General features: G+C 40.5%; 1 protein-coding gene across 1 annotated transcript in view; it reads right to left on the bottom strand.

The window, feature by feature from the left end:
• Positions 1-19,389, bottom strand: part of LOC117750270 (glypican-6-like) — a 69,344-nt gene extending 49,955 nt beyond the window's left edge. Inside the window, exon 1 of the mRNA XM_034561416.1 lies at positions 19,169-19,389. Coding sequence (XP_034417307.1) covers positions 19,169-19,319 — 151 coding nt within the window. The 5' untranslated portion in view covers positions 19,320-19,389. The remainder of the gene's footprint in view (positions 1-19,168) is intronic.
• Between the last annotated feature and the right edge of the window lie 468 nt (positions 19,390-19,857).

Below are 19,857 nucleotides of genomic sequence, written 5' to 3'. Positions count from 1 at the left end.
ATTAGAAGTCAGCTAGATTTAGACGCATATTAATGAGACGGCAACATGTAAACATATTATAGCTAGTTACTTCAGTTTGTTGATAACTTGACAAAACCAATAAAAAGGGTGAGAGTAGATGATCATAAAACCCATGCTAATGAATTATATTCACTCCTTTCTTTCAGGAAAAACTGATATTTAAAGTGTCACCAACATGAAACCCTTGTCAGGGATCATTTACCGCAACGTGTATTTTTACTGTAATTTTGGACAGTTATTTTGAAGAAATAATTAGATCATCATTTCAGAAATGGACAGGGTAAAACAATGGCTTGTGACTTGTACCTTTTTAGGATTCTATATCAAAGAAGAACATAGTGTTTCTCATTTGGTTTGACAATAAAAAAGGTATTATTGCCATGAGCCCATCAGAGTTAAATTCAGTGGGAAGAACAGTAATAATATATTCCTTTCAAATATTCTCCAGTATTGCATAATTGATGACATTGAGAAAATACTGAAGAGAAGCTAATGATCTACCATACATCATCTCATTTTCCAAAGATGTCATTTAAAAAGAGCCAAAGATAAACAGACTCCGTTTGAAACAGCATTTATTTCTTAAATTTCCGTCTAAAACCTGTGGAAGTATATTGACTTGAAAGATTAGAGAGTGAACAAAACAAATCTGAGCGCTAATCAATCAGGAAGTCCACCTTTGGGAATGTAACTACAACTGTGTTCCAAATCGCACACTTTTAGTAGATCCTGCAGCAGCCCTCACATACTGTGCAGTATGAAATTCAATTGGGACACGCTACTCGTCATGACATTGCACCTTGAACTTTGACCCTCTTGCCGATTCATCTGCTGCACAAAGAATTGACGTTCTGGCATACTTAATAGTATGGTAGCATGAGTATTGGAACGCACTCCCCATTCGACAAAGCTCATTCTGTTCCTTAAAATTTCAAAATAAAATCTGGGATACTGGCATTTTGTAACCACCAGTTGAAGGCACTCTTTGGTGTCTGTCTAATCTTAAAAATCTAAATGCGTAGACACGAAATGACGAAATTCACATCACATTTATGAATAACGCTGTTTGTCATTTCTGAGCGGAAGGCTGCCCTAAGAATTCCAATGAGCTTGTTATGAGGTGGTTTGCATTTACTGTGATCCCACTTAACGTGGGATTAAAAAAAACAACAACGGTTAAAAACAAAAAATGATAATACAATTATTATATATATATTCAGAATGATCATATTTTAAATCCAACTTAGCGGTATAAATAAACTAGGCGACAGTAAGGGTCGAAATTCAGATCAACTGCAATCTACAGTGTAGATCCGCACACCCACAATAATTTAAATTGGAAGATAAACAAGTTTGTCTCCTGCACTGCACACATTATAATCACATTCCTCTTCCCCACAAAGTAAAATGAATTCAGATTTCCTCTAAAAAAAAAAATGCAGATGTAATGTACATCATCTATACAATCAGCATGAGCAACCAATCAGGGTAGCAGGTGTAAACTGATGGCGGCTGTACAATCCTCACCGCATGCAGCGACAGATTCCACAGCAGCGGAACAAGAAATGGATTTCACTTAGTGAGCACCATACTGAGCGAGCAACAGTATGACACGAGCACAGCATCCTTTTGCACAATGGTGTCTTCAAATGGTGACATGAGGTAACATCTTTACGATTTGGACTGCAGACATCCAGAAAGTGTACAGTAAAACTCATAAGCATGTCACTGCAACCAGCACTGCCACCTTCACATCAACCGGCAACCTTTCTACACAAAGATACCAAAGAGGAAGAGATCAGCGAGTTCCCGATGGCTGACACCAGCTTTTTGTCGGGCCGAGCATGTCAAAAAATAACTTCATCATATTCAGTTACATTTGCTACACAGTAACACAGCACAGACGGACATGGCTGTCTATGAATGCTGCAACCTTGTGAATGCAGTCTTTTGTGCTTTTGATGACTTTGATGAACAAGCATGTGCTGCCGGGGTCCTGCAGATCAAGAAACACGTGCGCAAGCTCAAGATAACAGAAGATACCATTGCATTTATCATTTATTTTCAACAAGCAACACATAAAAACAGAATAGATATATAAATATATACAGTACACCCACTACACCATGGAGCAGAACCAGCAATCACAAAAGTATTTTGGTATGAAAAATAAGGAATACAGACTAAACACAGGGTGTTAAAGAGAATTATTATTCCTATTATTTTCACAATTAGTATTTGTACTCCATCAAAAAAAGTATATTTCTCATTTGCATGCCACTCAAATGTGGTTAAAAGTGTCTCATCATGTTCATGTGAGTTTGTTTATAGAAATGTTCCATAAATGTTATATTTCATGTCACAGTGGGTGTTGTCAAGCATGTGAAGAGGGAATGTTACATATTTCATCTCCCCATGAACGGTTCTGATAACCATGATGTGTGGAAGTGTCTGAAAATGTGATAGTGTCAAAAAAAGAGACATTTATACACTGTATAATCCTGGGTATGCATCTCCACAACAAGGCTTTGATCTTTGATAAAAAGGGAGAAACATGACACTGAAGCATTCAGGTGGACCTCCCATTGTAGATGTTTACTCCAATATGGCCCATAACTCCACGAAACTCATATCCCCCGGTTCAGTATAGTAAAGTAGTGAAGTTATGGATGGATTTCGGGAACTTTGTTAATATCACAGTCTACTGACATGTCCCTCGGGCTACACGTTTTGAGTGCAGCCTTTTCATCAGATATGTCAAGAGGAGGAAAGAAAAAATCCATCTAGACAACAAACCTACTGTGGGCTGCGGCAGTCTCAACAGAGCAAAGACATCACTTAAAAATAAGACCGTTGTACATCAAAATATGGGAAGCTGGCGCTTTCAAGGGACCTCACCACTCAGCAACGTGCCACAACCTTTCTTGCCAAGGTTAAAACAGCACTGTGGCTTCCAAGTTAATCTATCAAGAGGAGCAGACTACACATTAGCGACTGACAGGATGGGGTGTGGGCCAGACAGTTCAAAGAAAAAACACTGCATCTTCAAGTTTGTTGCAGTGTCCTATAAAGATTTTATAGCATAGCAATGTATTTTATTATTCTTTATCGTGTCAACATGAAAATATTAAACTGGCAACGAGTCGCTCCTACTTACAAGTCTGACCGGCAGCAAAAGCCTGATAGCCTTGACATTGAGGTCAAAAAACACATGTCAGCCAGCTTATTGCACACTATACTGTGATGGACACGGTACAGTAGAATATTTTGAGTCAATCCCAAAAGTTAATTCAGGAGACTTGAAATTTGAGATGCATGATCATCATGTATACAACCAACTGGAACATCCCAGCAAACTCAGAACGCCGCTCTGTAAACAGTAATCAGCTAAGGGCCACTCAAATGATCCTAGAACCTGTAAGTACCACAAACAATCAATTAATAAATGAAAAATGTAATTGCATTAAATTATTCCCCCTCTCCACCCCCCCATTTTTACATTAATGTATCGGAAAACCGCCAGATGTCCATCTGTGTGGTTGGAGAACGTCCATATAGCCAATCGAGTATTTGCATAAAGTAACGTTACTAACGCTCCGTCATAAGGCCCTCAGTGACCTGCTTCACAAGATCAGGGTCACCACAACAACCAGAACCCACATTCGCTTGCGTAAATCTCTTTCTTACTTAACCGTGAATAACCCACGTCTTGCCTGTACGGGAAGCTTGTTGAACCAAAGAAACATTCAGCCGGGAAAATAGTGCTACAAAAGTCAATTTAAAGTTAGATCGTTGATGTTGATTAGTTTAGCTAGTTGGTCAGATGCAACACATTAAACAGCACATGAACACACCTGCAAATATCACTTCGGTCCACATAGATGCTAGTGTGGTCCATGGGGTCAAATACCGCTGCTAACCACACGCTGTCAACAGATGACTTGAAAATTAAGGATGAATACTTAGTTTGAACCGGAGCCAAGTCTGCTGTCAATCAAACATGTATACAGACACGCCTCTCCTGGGCTTGCTCCTGGGCGGCAGACCTAGCGCCTGCGCTCACCAATGCAAGTAACTAAGGAGCCCATAGGATCACGCCTTACCTTTGTTTATTTTACCATAATGTGAATTTTACAATTTTATTATTGTATTTGCTAAAGTGACATTAGCTAATCTTAGCGTGATGCTTTTTCATAGCTACTGTAGGCAAATTGTTTACATTGAGGATGGTATTTTTGTTGCTTGCTCATTTACATGTTCTACTAATTTGTTTAATTCTTTCATTCATTATCTCAAAGTCCACATAATCATAATCTTCCTACAGTCGACAAAGCTGTTTCTTCACTTGCAGCTTTTCTAGCCATCTCCTCCAGACAAGGCAGAACCGTTCTTCTTTCTTTAGAAAAGACACTCTCTAGTTTGGAACTTTGTTTAGGCAACATTTGTGGTGGACTGGATTAGGAATATAATTTGCTGCTCACTACAGTCATATTAGTATCATCCCCAAAGAATCAATAGTATATAATGGAACAGAAAGAAGCCAGTCCTGTGGCATAATCCACTTCTCTGCCATTGCTCAGTATATGTCTCAGTATAGTAGTGAGTTAAAGTCACGGTTGTGAACACTAGCTCGGGTCTGCTATTGGAGACAATGTACACATGTTGCTGGTTCAAGGCTTTGGGGAAATTGATTTTTTTTTTAAACGCAGTTGTTCCTTGAGTAGCTGGAGAATTTCTTGAAATAAACTGTAAACTGGCACTGATACAGTTAATTTAAGTAGCCTGATTTTCTATCAGCCCAGGTCCCATTTTTCAAACCGAAAAAAAAGGAACGATCTGAAGATGACCCATGAGAGTTGCAAAGGGTTTGTGGAAACAGTTATACAAACAAAAGTGTTCTTCAAGTAAATGTCTGAGCACATCTTTGGGACAGCTGGATTTTTCTCTCATTGGATCTGCACTGAGCAAAGTCTAATGCAGATGGGGTTTTGTTTGTTTTTTGCTGGTATGGTTACCAAGTCTAATTTCAACCTGAAGCTCTCCGTGATCTGGAGCTAGCCATTCTCAAAGAGAACTGTATCCAAGCTGACCTTTGGCAAGTCATTCAGAATGAAGAGGGCTGAATGGGTGAAACAAAAGGACTCGGCCTAACCTCACTGTACTAACCCATTCCCTGTCCTTTCTTTATCCAGGGCCAACCGCAGGATGCATAACTTCACTTTGCATCGAGCCATGGCACCAGATGTTGCATACACAGTACAGCAGTGTATCCTGCTCACATTCAAATATTAACAAAAGAAGAGGCGGATTTAATACATACTAATTTTATGTCACTAATGTTACCACACACCAAAACCGGGAAAAATATAAATCTGAGTTTTAATGAGTGGTTTATGCATGCAGGGATTTATTGACACTTATACCAGCTGTCATCATAAGTCGCAATTACTTAATGCCACTCTCACGTCTGTAAGGAGTGTCAGTCAAATGAGTTAGCTTATTATTACTGCTGATGAAGCTCCACAAAAATATTTAAACTATTGCTGAGATGTGCTCAAATTTCACAATGCATATCCAATAATAGAGGGATTGCAAATACAATATGAATAGGATTTCCTTTGTTGTAAGCATTGATAACCTGTCCCCGTCCTTCAACAAAGTTAAATAGTTTTCACATGTGAAGCATCTCAATGGGAATTTTTTCGTGCAATTATATAGTTGTAATATGTAAAGTCATTGTCACTGCGTGATTCTAACTAAATGCAAAGGTTTTCCCTTTTCCCCATCCATAATAATAATTTTAATTGGTTTGATACATCAAAGCTATTTGGTTGCGATTGTTCTTGCGGATGCACACAGGTTTAACTTTTAGGAGGACGCAGTACGACTATAAATAATAAATTCATGTCCCTATAAGCAAAATTAGTATTATTACACGTGTTGTGGCCAGCTTGTTCAGGAACCCAACAAAAAAGCACATTTCTAAGAGTACATTTATAAGAGATGACTCAACTGAAACAAACTAGTATATAAAGTCAGTAGTGATGTAGAGGGTGGTGTGTGCTGTTAAACTGCATTGCTAAACTAAATGACCTGTAACAGAAAGGAAAATTAAACATAATCAAACAAAACAAAACCAAAGTGGATGCCTGAAAGTCACCAGCCCTCTAGGAGGGACAGAGATTGCCATTTTGTGAACAACGAGCTCATAAAGGCTCCCAGCAGTTGAAGCCAGTCTCTCACGAGGAGGGATGGGCCAGGCAATCAGAAGGGCTGAAAGAAAACAAAGGCAGGCCAGAATAGGTAATCATATACAGCCAAGGGCCACCACACACCCAATAAAACGAAGATCCCCCCCACCTACAGGGACATCAAAGAGCGTCCGCCATTACATTTTCCTGACCTTTAATTTGACGCACGCCAAGTGGAGGGCTGAAGAAAGAGGAACCAACACATTTGTCTCTTGTTACCATTCTGCATACTGGTCTAGATTGTCAATGGGTTATGATCAGTATAAATAGTAACAAGTAATGATTACATTACATTACATTACATTACATGACATGTCATTTAGCTGACGCTTTTATCCAAAGCGACTTACAATAAGTGCATTAAACCGTGAGTCCAAACTCAGAACAACAAGAATCAAGCAAGTACAATTTCTTCAATAAAGTTAAACTACAAAGTACTATCCGTAAGTGCCATTTAAGTGCTACTAAAGTGCTATCGGTAAGGGACATTTTAGTGCTACTACGGCATTTAAGTGCTACCTATTCAAGGTATAATGATGGTCCAACATACACTTCAAAGAACACGGGAGTGAACAGTAATGTGGCGTACGTGTGACAAAGCAGATAGGATGTTCAATTCCCCATTCCTCTTATTGGAGGACAGCCTCAGTACCAATTTCAATTGCATTCAATTGTATCTTAAAAAGGTTTCTCATGATCACAAACTGCAAGGACAGGAGCAGACCAGATCAGCTGTAAAAAAACAGTCTTCCAGCAGGGAAACAAGACAAACGGTGGATTTTTACTCAAAGGTTTTGTCAGCGGATCCAATGCAATGGAAAAATTGCATTCAAAACTGTGTTATAACCTAACTGACTCTAGGAACCACATCAACTCTCTTTTGACAGAAGGATATGTATCAATGGCCTCCATCTTAGCCTGCACAAGACAAATTTCACCATGGCCTTCCACCCTGCCACGATAGGTCACTGTCACTTTAGCAAAATGACCAACCACTGCCTTCAAATGTTGAACATGAGCTTCCCATGTGTCACGATACACCCCAACATAATCTAAATAAGCTGCAGACCCCGTCAAGCCAACACACACCTTGTTTACAAGACACTGAACTACTACAGGAGCATTTCTCACCCCAAAAGGGAATAGGAGTAACAGAATCAGAAAACCGCCCCCCATGGTGTGATAAAACATGACATCTCTTTAGCCATGGTCGTTAGTGGCACCTGCCCATAACCTTTGAAAAGCTCAGGTTTGGTAACAAATGTTGCACTTCCCAACTGGTCAATGCAGTCCTTCAGACGAAGCATTGGGTAACAGTCAGGTTTGGTAACAGCATTAACTTCTCTGAAGACTGTGAACAAGCTATCAGCCTCATCAGTATTATCTGCCAAAAGACATGGAGAGACCCAGCCAAAGCATCCTGGTTCTGCAATCCTATGTTCTAACATTTACTCTCCTCTTTCCTTGTGTCTTGCAGAATCTTCAAAGGTATCTTCTACTTTCCTTGCAAAGATGAAAGGTCACGGTGCATGCATTTCATCAATACATTTGGATGTCTCAGACCTTTGGATAGCGGTACCGATTGGACATTCCCCTTTCCACTTTCACTTGTTCTTACATTCTATCTTGGCAGGATCAAACCTTACATTTGTCACATGAGTCATGGATGACACTTACTAGACCTAAGCCTGAAACTCTCCCTCTGCTGTCCCTCTCTGTGGACATGACAAAGCCCTATACCAACGACATGTGTTAAAACATATTATTATGCCATAACTGCAGTCGCAGATGCCGTCTTCATCTTTTTCTCATTAATATACGAAGCGAGGCGGACTGGCAAGGACGTCTTGAGATGTTCGAACAATAAACTCACACAAGTCCTCATAACTGCATTGAAAGATGAGCACCAATGTGTTAAATAACTTGTGTGAACTCAACAAACTCCCAGTCCCCAAATCTCTGCCTGTATGGTTTAGGGACGAGTGCATATTATTTTAGAACTGCAGCTTTAACTTGAAGCATAATCACCACTTTCAGCAGAATTAGTGGCAGGAAATGCTCTTTGGGCCTTGCCTGTGAAAACACACTGGAACATTGGCAATTTATGACCATCTCCACACGCCTACCTCACCTTCAAACAACACACAAAATGTCTCGGGGTCTTTTTCATTGGATATTTCCAAAATAAGAAGTTTCCAGAGCCCAAAGTATTACTATGCACATGGCATTAAAAATACTTACGTTGTCTGAGATATGCTCTTTTTTTCCTGTCTATATATAGACATTATTAGTAGTACATCTTTTACAGACTTCTGAGTTCGCCTGGAGAATCAAGTGTCCAAGTTCCTGCACATACCAGCAAAGGTAGGCCAACTCTCAGAAGTATTCATCAGTGTACCTGGCCAAAGAGACCCACGGCATATGTGCGCTGCCATCTGCTGTGTGCCATGGTTCCTCCCAACACACTTTTTACACACTTGATTGAATCCATAGCACTGACGCTAACACTAAACAGCATTCACATTCATACACTATTTCAGAGAGAAGACTGGCTAACTGAAACTGTCAGCGCATAAGCATAGACAGGCTAACTACGAGTGAAATAACAAACAAATCAAATTAATTAACTAATGAGTTGAACTGATAGAAAATAAGTGGAGGATTAAGCTGTATGAATAAATTTGTATGTAAGTGTATGCTTTCATGAGCACCACATCTATAAATTGACCCTGAAAGCAGCTCATTACATCTGACAGAAATCACTTTTCTATACAATACTCATCATATGAACTCCATTTCATGTGCTTTCAGACATCCAAGGCACTTGATGTGCATCGTTTCTGTTTCCCACCTCACATAGCACACTGAAACATGTCGTCTTACTGGTGGATAATCAACCTTTGGTACATGAGGATGGTATTCAATGCATATATATGAACATCAGCATGGATCTATAACGCTGTGTATTCCTCACAGACTTTCTTTTACACTTTTAATAATGTCTCTAGAGGGTTTTGTGTACAGAATAGCCAAGTTTCTCACTCAAGTTAGAACTTGCATCAATCAAAATGGAATGGCATTATTCCTATCACATTTTGGGTCATGTCAGAAGTCATAATGAAAGGCATGCTCGTGTTTTAAATAACTGGGGGATGCCAATACAGCGGAGTATATGTCCTTGGGTGAATGAGGACAGGTTCAAGAGGAAATGAAATCTCACTGTTATAAAACAGTCTACAATAAAAGCAGAACAGTACAATGGCATGATGGTATTCTTCATCCTCAGGAGAGTCAGCGTGAAGGGAAAAAGGACAAGAATAAAGATGCTGGAACAGTTTCATACTCCTAGCAAATGTGTCAGTATCTTCTTTTTTGAATATGTCAAGAATCTCCACTGCAACATGCCATGTGCAAGGCTGCGTGCATGAGAAAACAGTGTTGACTCAACGGTCTGGTGTTCATATTGAAATATTTTTAAATGCGCGATAAAGAAATCTCTTTGAGGAGAGAAATATAAATGCACAGCTCGCCTGTCACTGGAGAAGAAACATTTTCAAGAGGATTTGAAGAAGTTGTTGTGGAGAAATAGGTTTTCTCCACAACATATTTATTTAAATAAGGTAATCGTTTCTAAAAAAAAAACTGGGCTTCACTGTGACATTTGAGCTGCAATTAATACCAACTCCTTTGGGTTCAAAGATGAAATTTATGGGTATTCTAGCACAGAGAACACATTTTTAGAATGATCATTAAATTAGAAAATGAATGGGTAACTTTTTTGGTAACTGATTAATTGTATGTCATATTTGATTAATTTTCAGTTTTGGACTGTTGGTCAAATGAAATAACCCTCTGAATGTCACCCTGGGCTTTGGGAAATTATGATGATTTTCTGACAATTTCCAGAGCAGTTGATTCATTGAGAAATGATTTAGTAGATCAATTGATGATAAAAGAAATATGAGCTTCCGCATTGTACATTGTACATTGTACAGTGAGGCCACGTGTGAAACAATACACAAAGACTAGATTTGTCCTTGAATATATCTTTGCCAAGAAGATAAAATACACAGCCCAAAAAATACAATATGTTTGACCCCGAGCGTAATAGCGATGGAATATTCATGTGCACCAATATCATTACAGCGTAGATTAATGTATGGATTTCCCCAACACCATGGGCAGCACATTTAGGAATGTCAAGCGCCACATAATCAGCATATGTAACACTATGTCTGGCGTTGATATTTACTGAGGAGTGTGTATTGAAAGGCCTAGTGGAGGCATGAGAAGGCTGCTGTGGATATTCGATCCACATGGACAGCATGCCTGGAAGCCCCTTGAGAATGAGACGTGAGCAGGCAAGCCACTCTCTTCTGCGTCAACTTGCTAAGTGGCACATGGCAGAGGACTGAACTACAGGTAGCAGCTGGCGGCTGTTTGAAGACCTGCAGGGCCTTGAGACCCGCACTGATCGTTACCTTTCACTCAGCATTTACAGCTTACTTTACAGACTCACACAGCGATTATTAGACCTGCTATCTCGTCCTCTAGTCAGCAGCCTGCTTAAGTAAGAGCACAATACGCAGCTCCCCACGGCGGCTTGCTGTAAATGCCCACACACCGACGCGTCCTCAGGAGCAGTGTAAAGATAAGCACCCTCTCCAGTTGCACATCATGTCTAGCCAGACGTTGTCAACAAGACCAGGGTGGCAGACGTTGGTCTAAAGATAGATCCAACCACAGCGACGAGGCATTCAAGGGAGCTTTGTTTCACGATGGCTAGGTTTTGACAGGCACATGAGGTGTCGGGGAAAAGTACCAGCTATACGTACGTCAGAGCCAAAAGCCTAAATGTGATGGTTGTGTCAATGAAGAGATGCGCATTGATCCTGAGGATTGTTTTTTAAAAGTCAGTGATGGCTTGCAAAGAGACAGTGGAATGTTGCCAACTATTGAAATATGTGTAAACAATCCTGATAAAAAATAAATAAATAAACGGGATCAGACAAGGTAGTCAGAAGTAAGAGAGTTGTGCCAAATATGTCTCAACAATATTGTCAGTCAGTGGATAATCTATACAGAACATAACTCTGGTGGCATTTTCTGATTTGCAGGCGAGAACAAATATGACAGTCAATCTCACGATTTATTCGAGGTAAAACTTCTTTAACTACATTTCAGAAATGAATACGTCTATTTTGAGCTTGAACAGAATAATGTCCACAGTAACGGTTGCATGGTTACAAGATATTATAATAATATGTAGTTGAATTCTTCTGCTTTGTATCAGATTAGGCATATCGTATGCAAGGATGGTCTGGTCAAATGTTTCAAAAGAGGAAGACAAAACCAACCACGATAGATCAGTTACTAGAGGAAAGGTTTTTATGCCAGCTTGTTAAATGAGGAATGAAAAAGCGCTTTCTCGGTTCCAAGTTAGAATTTAATTGGACAGTTGTTGACAGGAACTAATAGAGCAAAATAACGTCTATTCAATCTCCGGTCGACAACAGGAGAACTCATTCTTTCACATTTCAAATGACTCTTAATCCATGAAACAGCTATTGCCATGCTGTCTCAGGAGAATTCCTTTTCATTTGCCTTGTTTTTCACAGCAGATTTATCTCAAATGAGTTTGACAAACTTTAATTCTTTATGGCTGAGTTAGAGTGTTCCTTCAGTAACCTATATGATGACAGCTGCTTGTCGACAGTATAAACAAGGCATTAGTATTCGGTCACGATTGAAAAACCCTGATGTTTCTTTCTTGTGCTTTTGTTCCCATTCTTAATGCGTTTAGAAATTACAGCGAAGCAAGCTTTGTCGCCAAATTGAAACAAATAAAAGATCCAAAACATTGATTTCCTTCCTTAGCAAAACAAAAGCACTGCTAATAATTGCCATCTGAAAACGCTTTTGGTTTAAAGATGTGTAGACTGCATTAATGTTTCAGCAACCAGGGTTATGAGCAACCCGAAAGTTGGACATAAACCCTGCTGAAGGCCACATACAGAATAAACAGAAAGCTCGGGTCACAGACAGGATTAGGGTTTAGAAATATCATCCAGAAGCTACTTTTAGTGTTTAAAAAATAGCAGCCCTGAGGGCATGAGTTTCTCTCCTTCTTTAAAAGAAACCCAGACACATCGACATTTACAGACATCTTCCTTTTGGCAGCTGGAATTAAATAACTTTTGTACCGCTGGTCACACACAATAAGCTAATCGCATGGCTTTATGAAGGCGATCATGCAGGTGGTCCACTTCTATATTGCATTTGAAGAAATCAAATGACCCATATACAACCGACAGTGGCACTGGGAATATCTGATGATGATGAATGATAAAGCCAACATATGACAAAAGGGACAGATACTGGACGTACAAAGAATGGAGGAAAACATGCATTACCCACAGTTCCTTAGATACACCTGTTCCCACAGAAATGTCAATATAATGAGTTCCAGTGTAGCCTAATCCCAGATTAATATCACACATATTGGAAATACATTAACTTCACAATGATATGGTTTAAGCCTCTTACATTTCTCAATAAAAAAGCGACATTACAAAATAAATGCATTATTAGTTATTATTAATTATTTATATACCTAACAATCTAAAATCCTATTTGTTCATCTGCTTCATCAAGACTGTTTAGGTGTGGTTGGGATAGATTTGATTAACAGTGCTGGCAACATAAGAAAACCACAGCAATAGTACAACACTCATAGAAAGACACTGACTGAGAAAATAAGGCCTTTGAAGCAACTATTGGATAGCATTAACCCAAACTAAATTGTTCAGGTGTACCTAATGCACCTCTGCACTCACCATTAAACTTAATTTAATGGTGAGGCAAATTGTAAAACATTGATTGTGAACCACAAAATTAAAATGTCTATGCATTGAGTGTTGTGTTGTTCTGCTTCCAAACACTGCAACCCAAAAACACTTGCAGGACCCAATGTTTCCTCCTGCTGCCAGAGGGAACACCTGGTGAGAAAGCCCATCATGAGGCCATTTTGTCATTCATGAGCATGATTGATGACACAGATGGAAGCAGCGTTTGAGAAATCCCCACTTCTATGGGAAAAATGATGATTGTGTGGGTTCCTCCTCGCTGATAGTGCCCCCCTCTGCTTCTCAGTAGGAGACATTCACATTACATTGTCTAGCAGAAAGCAGCCTCCAATACTGGTGCTAACATATCGAAAAACTCAATGACTGCCAAAAAAAGAAAAAGTTCTGATTCCTCTCTGGACTTCACTCCCAGCTCGATCTCCACGTGTGTGAGTGACAGGAAGGTCACAATAATCGGACAATGCATCACAGCAACACTGGCGTATGCTGCCAGGGCTAACAAAGTCACCTGGCCCTTCTCTTTGAAAGCACTCCCATTTAGCCCTTTTTATTCCTCTCCATCCCATTATGTGACAATAGAGAACCTGTGCACATTACATGCTTCAGCAGTGATAATGTGCCTTGTTGTGCAGGCAGCCAAAGTATCACAACATATCAAGGTTCAAGGTTCAAGTTTTTTATTTGCCATCTGTGCCTAGACCAGCAGTCCAGACACATCAGAATTATTTTTGCAGGGTTCTCCGAGTCAACAGAGGTACAAAACAAACACACTATAATAATAATAATAGAAATATGAAAAATATATTTAAAAAAACACTGTACAAAAAAGACACACTGTACATAGTGGTAAAGTGTATGCAGTATTTAGTATTTACAGTATTAACAGTATTAAGTACAGGAACAGGTTATCGAAAATAAACATAAGAAAGGAAAGGAGAGTGCAGAGATAATAAGTAGGTAAGTAGTACATCCGTAGTAGTAAATTGTAGGCTAGTGCTGTACCTAGCTTGTAAAAAGAAAGAAAGAGGGGGAAGGGGACAGTTATATGGGGATATTGCACATGTTCAGATGTTGGTGGAAGGTTGTGTGGGGGTATTGCACTGATTGTGGTATTGCACATTTTTCCACACTTTCAAGGAGTGCGCATTTCTCAGTAGTTCTGTTGTGCCATCAGTCTGACTGTGGCAGGGAAGAAGCTGTTAAAGAAGTGTGTCCTGTGGGTGACGATGCTGTCCGCTCTGCTGTGTCTCAGGTTGTATGTGCAGTGTTTGTGTCTGAGCAGAGAGTGAGCTGGATGAAGTGAGTCTCCAATGATTCCCTCTGCTCTTTTACTACAGCGCTGCACATACATAGAGTCCATGGACGGAAGTTGTGTCCCTGTGATCCTCTCCGCAGTCCTTATGACTCTTTGCAGAGCCTTCCTCTCTGCCTGTGTGGCTGTGGTGTGAAGAGTCCAGCTCAGGTCAGATGTCACCTGCATTCCCAGAAATCTGTACCCGTCAGCCCTCTCCACCTCAGTCCCTTTAATAATGAGAGGCTGTAGAGGGGGAGGGTTCTTCATGAAGTCCAGTATTATTTCCTTGGTCTTGTTTGTTTTGAGGATGAGTGATATCAGCACCGTCCCATCTCCATCTCCAATAAACAGAGCCGGCCGTCAAATGACAGCATAGAATATGACATGCTAAGAAGTTCCATTGAATCCAGCAGTCTGCTGTGTGACTCACCTTCCATATCGTCTCAGACGTTGGGCAATCCTCTGAGGGAAACTGAGACAGCCGGTTGCAAGACTCAGTGCAGGTCTGGTCTTAAACCAGAGCAATGACTGTGGATTTAAGAGCCAGAAAAACTAGCAAGAGTAAGTTCCATTTAAATAAAATCCTACAACACAAAAAAAAGACAGCCCAGTGTCCGTTTCAATGAAAGTAGCCAGCAGCACTAGCTCCAAAAGACGCTAACGATAAGCAAGATAGTGGCCAAGTTGGCAACACTTCACATCCCCTCCAAAGCCGCTACTCCAAATGTATCATTATGAACATGAACATATCCTAAGGAATGTAAAAAGAAAAAAAATACTCCCAGCTTGTGGAAGACTTCTGTGACACGCAATTCAATCCAATTCAGTTTATTTTGTACCGCCCAAAATCATAAATTACAAATTTGCTTCAGAGGGCTTTACAATCTGTACATGTACGACATCCCTGACCTTTGACCTCACACCGAATGAGGGAAAACTCCCCAAAGAACAGAAAAAAACCTTTAAAAAAAGGGAAGAAACCTTCAGGAGAGCAACAGAGGAGGATCCCTCTCCCCGGATGGACAGAAGCAATAGATGTCATGTGTACAGAATGAACAGCGTTACAGAGTTACAACACATTCAATGAATATGACAGAATGTATGAATAATTAGTAGGCGTGGACCACGATCCAGATTTCCACAATGAGTGCATCGGGCCAGATTAAATGATTGGATGGGTATTTTTACAGTCCTTTTTCTTTTTGTCAGAGCATGTAATGTATTGATTGCCGTCGGGATGGAAAGAGAATGTCAACAAATAGAACAAAGAAAATGTATTTGAAAAAGATTCCCAATGCTAGATTGAAATAGATTGAAGTAAAATCTGCTCGGGAGAGGGAGATGCACCGGGAGGTTTTGGATGCACAAACACTTAAAGACTATAAGAGCGATCCACAAGTTCATGCTCCAGAGGTTTAAAATGCCTTCGCCGTGTAGCTGTTGACAGCCTGCAGCCTGGCCCAGTCAGCTGGCAGAAGTGTCGCCTTAGTCCTGTGGAATTACTGTACCAACTGAGCCTTTAGGCTTTGGATCAAAACAACACTCATGTCAATAACACCAACTCCCCTGCTGTCTTTCCACCTGACCTGGTTACTTCTGTTTGACCAAACACAACAGCAAAAATATGGGATTGTACGTTTTTTCGTTTTTTCGCTTCATGAATAACATATTGAGCAGTCTAAGTGGTGCTGAGCGCAATATTACTGCAAGAATACACTACTATTATTTATTTTTATATTATATGTATTTATTTGTACTTGCAATGGATGTAATGAGTGCTTTAGATCGCCCAATAATCATAGACTATGATCATAAAGAGAAGGGCGACAACTCATTTCATTCAAAAAGCATTAGAAATCAAACAAATAGCATTCATTCATATAATGTAATGAAGAATTCAACAGTAGTCTAATGGGGTTAACTTTTAGCATGTAATGTCATTTTAAAAACGGTGGCATATATGTACCTTCATAAGAGAAATCTAGTGATTTCTGTCCGGTCTCTCGTGGCATCTTGTATCAAAAGCAACGGGAGCACAAACAACATCCCTCTGTCACGACAATTGGATGTCTCAGACAACAACAGATTTCAAGAAATAAGACAGCAAAGAGCAGCCATTTCACAAGGAGTATATGTAGAAGCAGCGAAAGCATCATTTGTAGAAGTGGACCAGTAACATAAAGGTTGACATTTTTTGGGGCGGTTGAGGCTCAGAGATAGAGCGAGCGGCCTTTTAATTAGAGGATTGGTGGTTCAAATCCCCGGTTCCCCCAGTCCATGTAAATGTGTGCTTGGGCAAAACCCTTAACACCTCCCAGGACATCGTAATGGGAGCAATGTGCATTCGGTCTGTATTTTCATGTAAAATAAGAGTGTGTGCTTACAGCTGGTACACGCATGCGCAGATACTTTGGCTCAGACTGGTTCCACTACTTTTGGATGTGGTCACTTAGTTTGCCTCTAAAATGACGAATCCCAGTGAAATATGGTATAAATGTAAATGTTCAATCAACGTCTTTAAATAGTCTGTGAAAAAAAAAAGTTCACTTTTGAACCAATATTTAATGTCTTTTCAACGGATAAATGCTCACGGGACCTAAGACTGCCTGCCTACTTTTGCCTGAGGTGTGTGAATAGGTGTGAATGATGACTTAGTGCGAAGTAGCCCCGGCCATCAGATTATGAATGGGTGTCAATGGGTGAATGACATGCAGTAAAGATGAGATACTGATGCGATAAAAGTACATTTACCATTTGTTTTTCCTAATCATCAGTGAGTTAATAGAGTGCGATGGCAGCTGCAAGGCTGACAGAAACAATAAGCTACTGTATATGGGAAGAGACATTCTACACACGAATCCCTCAAGGGCCAACTAATCTACAAGTATTGGAATATTAACTCCCAAGTACCGCCTGCCACATGGATGCTCTTAACGCCTTCAGTGCCACCCAAAGAGCTAACGTTACAAACATGAAATACAAATTATAAAGGCTGTGTAATTGTATGTGTGCAGTGTTTATGTTGTAATCTATCAGTAAAACCCCATATGCTTACCACAATGGAGTATACTTCATAAAAGTTATAACTATACAGTAGTCCTACTTCAATTGTGTACTTTAGTGTAAGTATTTAAATAAGTACTGAGTGCACTAAATACATACTTAAATGATAATGGCAAAAAGATGATGCCTGATTTAACAAAAAGGACTCAATGTAAATATAAATAAAATCCTCTTAACAACATATTAATCTCCAGAGTTTAAACAATAAAGATACTTTTTCCATCAGAAGACCTCTACCTCTACTTCACCGTAGCTTGATTATTGTTTGCATGAGCGAGAGGCAATGCGTCGCAAGCCTGAAGGGCATGCCAATCACTGTGTGAATTTGCTGAGGAGTTGATAACGCGTTGTCTCTCCGGCAGGCACGTAAGGTTATGACTCATTCAAAAACCATATCAAAAGACGTTTACTCAGGGTGACAACGCTCAGAGATGAGAGAGATTGTATTTTTCACTCATTTGGTAGATTAGTTGTGATGTCAGGGACATGGATCCAAAGGATTTAATCAGTTAGGTATTCAACCCATCGCTGAACAGGTGCGCCTCTTATCAAATATGCAGCCTTTTACTTGTGCCAGACTCCCTGCTTTATAGAGAGAATGATTGGCCCTGAAGCACAACAATGACGACCTGGAGAGACAACTCAGATGGGATAATGGTGGAAATCAAACCTTTCATTCCTAATTAATTTCCTACGGATGCAGACATAGAAAACATGACGAGTTGTTGGATGTGCATTTGACTTATGTTAAGAATTTATTTACAAATATAGAAAATATGACTGCAGTAAATTTACACGAGCAATTCATTAAAATGATGAACTGCTAAAACTGAATGTATTTATACCCATTTACACAAAAATATGTGTTTTTATGTTACTAAATTCCAAATCGTGAAAGCCACTAAACATGATTTAACCTGTACTTTTTGCACGTACTATCTCTGTTCATTTAATGAGCGCCATCCACTCCAAAGGGGTCGTAGGGTCTGACATTACCTAGGCCCAGTTGACTCTAAATTTATGCAAGTTCCACCTCACCTTATCACTTAGGACATTCTGCACAGTTGGCCATTCATTATCTGCGCTTGGTTTAGCAGCATACCTCTACTGGACACAGAGCTCACCCAGCACACAGCTGCCTGGGGGGACTCTTTGCACGTGGAGTATTGATGCTGGCTGATTTCGCAGCATGAATACATAATCAGTGAACCAGCTCACATAACCAGAAAGCTGGGTCCAGCAGGCGTGTTAAAAGAGGGGTGTCACTTCAATGATTCAAGCTGGGTGCAGGGGGGCTCAGGAGGATGCGCCAGCTGTTTAGCATCCAGTCAGGTCAATTAGGACTATTTTAGTAATGGAGTAGCCTACATATAAAGTTTAGGAGTGACAACTTTGGTCAGTAACACTCGCACTTGGTGAGTGACAGGTGGTTGAGACAGCCCCCCCCCCCCCCCCCACCCGCAGAACTCAGTAGGAAACACGTTTCATCATAAATGAGTTGCAATGGGATATTTGGCGTTTATGTGAACTTTGCCATCCAGAGCTCAACATTAAATACAGAACGCGTGTATTACACAAAAAGCCGTCGCTTATCATCCCGGAGGCGCTTCTCTAAAGCTGTATTTGGCAGGTCGTGAGCCCAATCGGCGGCTCGCGCCCTGTCCAAGCCTTACCTGGGATCTCCTGGAGAGGAACATGTGCGAAGCTGAAGCCTTTCCCGACACAAGCCTCCCTCACCTCGCTGCAGTTCCGTGCCTTGAAATCTGCTCGTGCTGCAACAGACAGCACGGAAAAAGTGCAAATGATGGTCTGTAGTCTGAGCATTGTTTCACTTCTGTGAAGATCCGTATTGTTGAAGGTGCTCTGCAGTATCCTTGCTGGTTTTCAAAAAAAAAAAAAAAAAAAACTCCCCTGCAGTAGATGTGCAGGTACTTAATGATTTTTGGGCGTTTAATGGTTGAAAGTCAACTCTTTAGTGTCTACCAACACATTTTTCCCCAAAGTGGAACAGGGATTTTTTTTTCTTCTTTCGCAGCGGATGAAGAGAAAAGTCACCCGGCGCCTCATGAATCCAGTACCCGGGCAATGCGCTCCCAGTCGGGTTGTCTGAACTTCGCTGAGCAGACGGAGCCCCGGGTTGTTGTGTTGAAGGGAGACGGAGTGCGGAGGAGCGCTCCGTGTTCACGTCAGATGCGTTGGAGAGGCGAAGCGGGACACAAAATATGGAGTGGACTTCCAGCCTCTTTCCTTTTGAGCTGAGGCTGCGTGACGGCACCGAGATGGACTAGAAATAAATATATAAAGGGGGGGGGGGGGGAACAACACGTAATGGGATGGAGGATAATACAAAAAAATCAATTCG

Source organism: Cyclopterus lumpus, chromosome 21 (assembly GCF_009769545.1).
Source record: "Cyclopterus lumpus isolate fCycLum1 chromosome 21, fCycLum1.pri, whole genome shotgun sequence".
NCBI classification, from domain to species: Eukaryota; Metazoa; Chordata; class Actinopteri; order Perciformes; family Cyclopteridae; genus Cyclopterus; species Cyclopterus lumpus.
This window is presented reverse-complemented; position numbering and strand designations above follow the sequence as displayed.